The 5748-nt window shown below is 54.3% G+C and overlaps 1 protein-coding gene across 1 annotated transcript; it reads right to left on the bottom strand.

Annotated features, from left to right (window-relative positions):
- Positions 1–1207: 1207 nt before the first annotated feature.
- On the bottom strand, positions 1208–4210 carry LOC113994815 (acrosin-like). The gene is made up of 5 exons (XM_027734250.2): positions 4085–4210; positions 3589–3819; positions 3031–3296; positions 2605–2750; positions 1208–2136 (listed from the first exon to the last, which is right to left on the bottom strand). Exons 1-5 carry the CDS (start codon positions 4153–4155, stop codon positions 1402–1404), a joined length of 1449 nt encoding a protein of 482 aa, XP_027590051.1. The 5' UTR covers positions 4156–4210; the 3' UTR covers positions 1208–1401.
- Positions 4211–5748: the final 1538 nt, after the last annotated feature.

The following is a 5748-nucleotide window of genomic DNA, read 5'->3' on the forward strand; positions in this document are numbered from 1 at the left end:
AGGATGACTTCCACTGAGTCCAAGTGTGATTTAGCAGATTATTGATTAAGGGTGTGAATGTATTGGTTTACTTGATTTAGACTTCTCAGTAGGGTCTGTAGGGATAGGACAAGGAGGAATGGTTTTAAATGGAAACAGGGTAGATTCAGAGCAGATATAAGGGAGAGACTCTTCACTGTGCGGGTGGTGAGGCACTGGAATAGGTTGCCCAAAGAAGCTGGGGATGTCCCATCCCTGTCCTGGAGGGGTGGAGAGAAGCACCAAGCTGGGCAGGTGAGGTGTTTCCAAAGGGTGCAGGCCCAGCATCTCTGATACCCCAGGGAGGGCAAGGGCTCGGCCCAGAGCTGCCCACAGAGCACAGCTGGCAGACAGGAGGTGTCTGGGGCACAGAGGGCCATCACAGCACAGCTGAGGTCCTTTCCCTGGGGAGGAAGGACACCAGAGCTGGGGTCTGCTCTGCGGAAAGCTGGTGGGGCCCCACCGGGACAGAGTGGGGAAGGATTGGCTGGGGGGCTGGGCGGGAGGTAACGAGCCAGGAGAGGTGCCGGGGCTGGGTGCAACCAGCTCAGCTGTGAGAGCCTTTGGCTTCCCTCAGCCCCAAAGGATTTGGTAGTTGGGGTTTGCTTGTGTTTGACAGATGTCACGACTCAAGGTCTCAGTATTTCCACCTCCCTCCCCTACATTTTCCTCTTTAATTATTTTTTGTAAATTCATTCTGACACAGTTTTAGAAAGTAAAGTGCACCTCAGGTTCCGGTGTGTCAAAATTGGACCGGAAGAATGGAAACATGCAAGAGCACTGACAGCCACACTGCAAAGTGCAATCCCTCTTTGCTGCTGGGGAAAGGGGGAAGTTGCATACAGGAGCAGTGTCAGTGATGTAAAACAGCAACAGTCTTCTCACAAATGATTAATATAGGAGGAATTTATCTTGAGTACAATGAAGCAGCAATGTCTGCTAGGAGTTTTCAACAAATACTGGAACCTTACTAAACTTTTTTTCCTGTCTGCTTCCTAGTCTTGATGTGCCAGTCTCCTCCATCTCATGGTGGCTTTGAGTACCCTTCTCTCTGGCCAGGCCCAGTTGCACCCCTTTGGAATGACTCTGTACTTTTGTGCCCGCCTGTCTGACTTAAGGCTCATTTTGCATGTGCTGAGCATGGAAGTCCTTGCTTTTCCCAAGAGACAGAGTTGGACTGAAAACATGATTAACTGTGAACATAGGTAACTTTATTTCAACAACTAAGTCAACTTCAGTGTTTGCCTGCACACAGAAGAGGAGTGTAGGCAGGACAGAGTAGGCTTTTGACACTGAGGTGGCCTTTGGATCAGCAGACATTGCACCATCAGGAAATGGTCATGGTGTACTGCAGCTCACACTGGATCCTCTCTGTCCTGCTGCTCAAGTTGTGTTTTCCCCAAAGATCTCCTTGAGGAGATCCTTCGCCTGAGTAAAGAATTTCACTAGCTCATCGGCTGAATATGGGCAGGAGCTAACCTGGTCTGATGATGTTGGCTTTGGCTTCGGCAGTGGCTTTGGCTTCTCTGAGGCCGGTGGTTTTGTCCATGGCGGCTGTGCGGCAGTTGGTCTCGTCCATGGAGGCTGTGCAGCGGTTGGTCTTGTCAATGGTGGCTGTGTGGCAGGTGGTCTTGTCAATGGTGGCTGTGTGGCAGGTGGTCTTGTCCATGGTGGCTTTGTGGTGGGTGGTCTTGTCCATGGCGGCTGTGCGGCGGTTGGTCTTGTCCATGGCGGCTGTGCGGCGGTTGGTCTCGTCCATGGCGGCTGTGCGGCGGTTGGTCTCGTCCATGGCGGCTGTGTGACAGGTGGTCTTGTCCATGGCGGCTGTGCGGCAGTTGGTCTTGTCCATGGTGGTTGCGTGCCAGGTGGTCTCATCCATGGATACTGAGTGGGTTGTGGGGCAGTTGGAAAATGACCCCAAGTCTGTGCTGCTAGAGAAGCCCTTCTATATGGGCTTGCAGCCATCTCAGCCAGCATCCAATTGTAGAAGTACTGAGTGGAGGTGTAGATTCCAGGCTGCTTTGGTCTTGCGCAGCCTCTTCCCCAGCTGGTCACTCCAACAACCCAGTAGTAGTCAGCGATGTTGTCTTTGCACATGAGAGGACCACCACTGTCCCCCTGCAGTGGAGCAGAGAGGATTAAGGTCATGTTGGGTGGCCCCGGTCAGCACTGGGGCTGTCTCCTTCTCTCTCACAGCTGAGCTGTATTCCCAGCAGAGCAAGGTGCCAGGGATGTATTCACAGCACACAAAGTGACTGTGAGTGGGTTGGGGTCCTGCAAGGTAGGGCTCTCTCTCATGTCTGCACAGTGATTCTGGATGTGCAAAGGATGGATGTTGCAGGGTTGGCATCTGGACCCTAGGCCTGCCTGGATGGACTTTCTGGGCAGAGTGACAGACCTCTGGGGGCACTGAGCAAGGACACATGGATGGAGAATGGGAGGGCAGCCCCAACAGCAGTGTGGACGTGGGGCTGGGAGAGTGACGGACTGGCTGGTCAAGGCCCACCCAGGGCTGTGTTCGGGCAGTGCTTATCGGGCTGCCTGTGCTGCTGGGGGCCGAGTGGCTCATCACACACTCCTTCCTACCTGGCAGGTGTCGATGATGCCCTGTGGATAACCAGCACACACGTTGGAGCTGTGGATTTTCCCCGCATACCACTGGCTGCTGTTGCAGAGCTTGAGATCGATGAGGTGGACCTGGGCCTCCTGCAGGAGATCGCTTGTTCTTGAAGCTGTGAGCACAGAAAGGAATGAGCACTCAGCAGCTCCTTGCCATTTCTCCTGCCCTGCCTGAGGCTGATTCCCATCGCTAGGGCTTGGCTTGGCCTCTGGAGAGGCACTGGAGTGCTGTGTCCCTGCTGTGTGACTTTGGGTGAAAGCCAGGCCCATTTGTCCAGAGGCATCCGTCCTGCAGCGGGACTCTGGCTTTGGCCTCTGCTGTCAGGAAGCCCAACCCGTCACCCCAGGGTGCTGAGACTGCCCTCAGAACAGGAGTCCTTCTTGGGAACTCACCTCTTGCAGTGGTGGCACCCCATCCAGCGACAAAGCAGTAGACCAGGTCTGACACTCTCAGTGTCGGGTCGGGCACACAGGCCAGCTGGATGTAGGGGCTGCACTGGACAGGATGGTCCAGTTCCAGCAAGGCGATGTCGTTCTTCATGTTGTCTTTATTATAGTATTGGTGAAGGCGCAGCTGCTTAACGTAGCGGACTTGTGCCCCAGGGCCTGGTTGAGTCAATTGGGTGGCCCCGATCACCACGTACACCAGGCTGATGTTGCTGGAAGGCAGAAGCAGAGAAAGGGGTGAGAGGGAGCAGAGCCATGCACTGCAGCAGCCCAGCACTTGCCAGCCTTCAGTGCTATGGGGCACTGACTGCCCTAGTATGCCTTGGGCTGTGGGAATGGTGAGTTGGGGCTGCTAAGAAGCAGTGGCATGAGACCAGCCTTCTCCCGAGCCCAGTCTCTCAGCTGGGCTCACTGCAAGCAAAGGGGATGGGAGTAAGACATGGTGCCGGTGATAGGGCACCTGCTGGTGTTGTGAGGATACCCCCCTTCCCTGCTCCTCCTTACGTGACAGCGTCAAAGCAGTGGGCTGCCGTGAGGACCCATTGCGGGTGGACGAGGGACCCTCCGCACAAATGCCCCGTGTCTGGTATCCACTCATGCTGGAGGCTGACGAGCCAGGGCCAGGATGCTTCGTGGGCACCTGTGCCACCCACGACGCGTGTCATGCCATAGTAGCCGTATTGATAAGCGCTGGCGCCGTAGTCATAACCTATGGCTCGGAGCCCACACATCGATCTGTAAGCAGAAAGTCATTACTGTGCTGCTCTGTGCTGCTGCTCAGGCTGAAGCTCAGCTGTCTGCCCTCCCCACCAGCATGGACGGCAGGCCCGCAGAGCCCACAGGGTGTGTGTGTGTGTCAGCACCTGGCTGCTGGCAAGGAACTGTAGCTCCCCCATGGGTTTTGGGAAGCTGTGACATAGCCACAGGGGACAACGGGCCCACTCCTGCAGCCCCTCCTAAGCATCGCCCAAGCTCCCTCCCACAGCTTGGGGCCACTTACCCACAGTTGTCCCACGTGCCGTGCGCAAGCCCGCACGTGGCCAGCAGGACGAGGAGGCAGAGCCAACTCATGGCTCTCAGAGGCACGTGTCAGCTGCAAGAAGTGAGGGCTCCACGGCCTGTGTTGCCCGTGAAGGCCTCGTCCCCAGGGCTGATGTCACAGCGTGGTGGGTTCTGTGTTCTGGGCACTGGGGCCTCTGGTGTGGGGGTGGGGGCAGGAGCAACATAGAATCGTAGAACCATGGAATGGATTGGGCTGGAAGGGACCTTAAGGACCATCTAGTTCCAACCCCTGCTGCCTTGCGCAGGGACACCTAGAGCAGCTTGCTCCAAGCTTGGCTCGAAGGCTGTCCTTGAACACTTCCAGGGATGGGGCATCCCCAGCTGCTCTGGGAAACCTGTGTCAGTGCCTCACCACCCTCATAGTCAAGAACTTCTTCCTAATGTCTAATCTAAGCCTACACTCTTTCACTTGAAAGTCATTCCCCCTTGTCCTATCACTACTTGCCCTTGTAAGATGTCTCTCTCCAGCATTCTTTAGGCCCCTATTCTTGAGGGATGAGGGTGTGCAGGCCCCAGGGCAGGCAGCAGTGCCTGGCTCCCAGCACTGCCTGCTGAGAGCTCCCAGGAAAACACCAGATGTTACATCGCAGCCTCTTTGGGAAGTTCACTGCCACTCTGCTCTCTGCAGCTGTGTACCACCAACTCCACCCCCAAACACATACAGCCAAGGAACATGGCTAATGCAGGAAGCATGTGTGTGTTTGGGTGTGGAGGAGCCAATCATGTTACAGACAGGGTGGCCGAGCAGTGAAGTGCAAGCCCAAAAAGCCGAGTGTGCCCAAGCAGCGTGACCCTTCCTGTACAAAGTGCAGTGAAACAAAGATGCAGCACAGTCCACTCTGGCCACATCAGCCACAGCAACACCCTCTGACAGGCTCCATCCTCCTCATCCTGGACTGGCAGCTGCAAAGAGTACAGCGGCACCTTCACCCCCCTGCAGAGAGAGAGGGGATTGGGCCTGTAGCAGTCTTCCCTGTCAGTATCTCAACAACAGACAGGCTGGCTCCCCTGAGCCTAAACATCAAGGAGTAAACACAGAATAATTTTGGTAAAACTCCGTAGTTACATGTATGGAAATGTCTTATTCTCTTGTTGTCCAGACACAACTTTAGTTTGTCACACCAGGGTAATGAATATTTAAGAGGAAATATAAAATTAAAATTAATTTAATTTAAAAATTGTCATATTATTTTAACTAAAGTATTCCATTTCAATCTCCACTTCAAGAACTTCATTTTCCAAGATTTCATGTGTGTCCAGGTAATCACAGCCAAAAATTACAACAGAGGGGACTGTGTAAGGAAACACATCTGTTTCCTCTTCTGACAGCATAGCCCCTTGTCAAGAGCAAGCAACTGGCCGTGGACTCCAGAAAGCCCCCACGCCCTCTCCCCTGATGTGACCAGAGGTGATTCTCTGTGGCATTACTGATGGCTGAGGGAAAACCACTTCCAGAGCCATACCTGGGCTGGAGTGTCCTGTTATTTTTCCACTGACACAGTGTCAGTTTCTGAGGCTCACTCTTAGTGTAAGATACCTGCTAGTGAGAGGCCTTTGGAGAATAAGGCTGAGAAGGATCAGGGTTGCAAGAAACATGGTCTC

Source organism: Pipra filicauda, unplaced genomic scaffold (assembly GCF_003945595.2).
Source record: "Pipra filicauda isolate LSUMZ 115617 unplaced genomic scaffold, ASM394559v2 scaffold147_size4022426_pilon, whole genome shotgun sequence".
In the NCBI taxonomy this organism is placed as follows: domain Eukaryota; kingdom Metazoa; phylum Chordata; class Aves; order Passeriformes; family Pipridae; genus Pipra; species Pipra filicauda.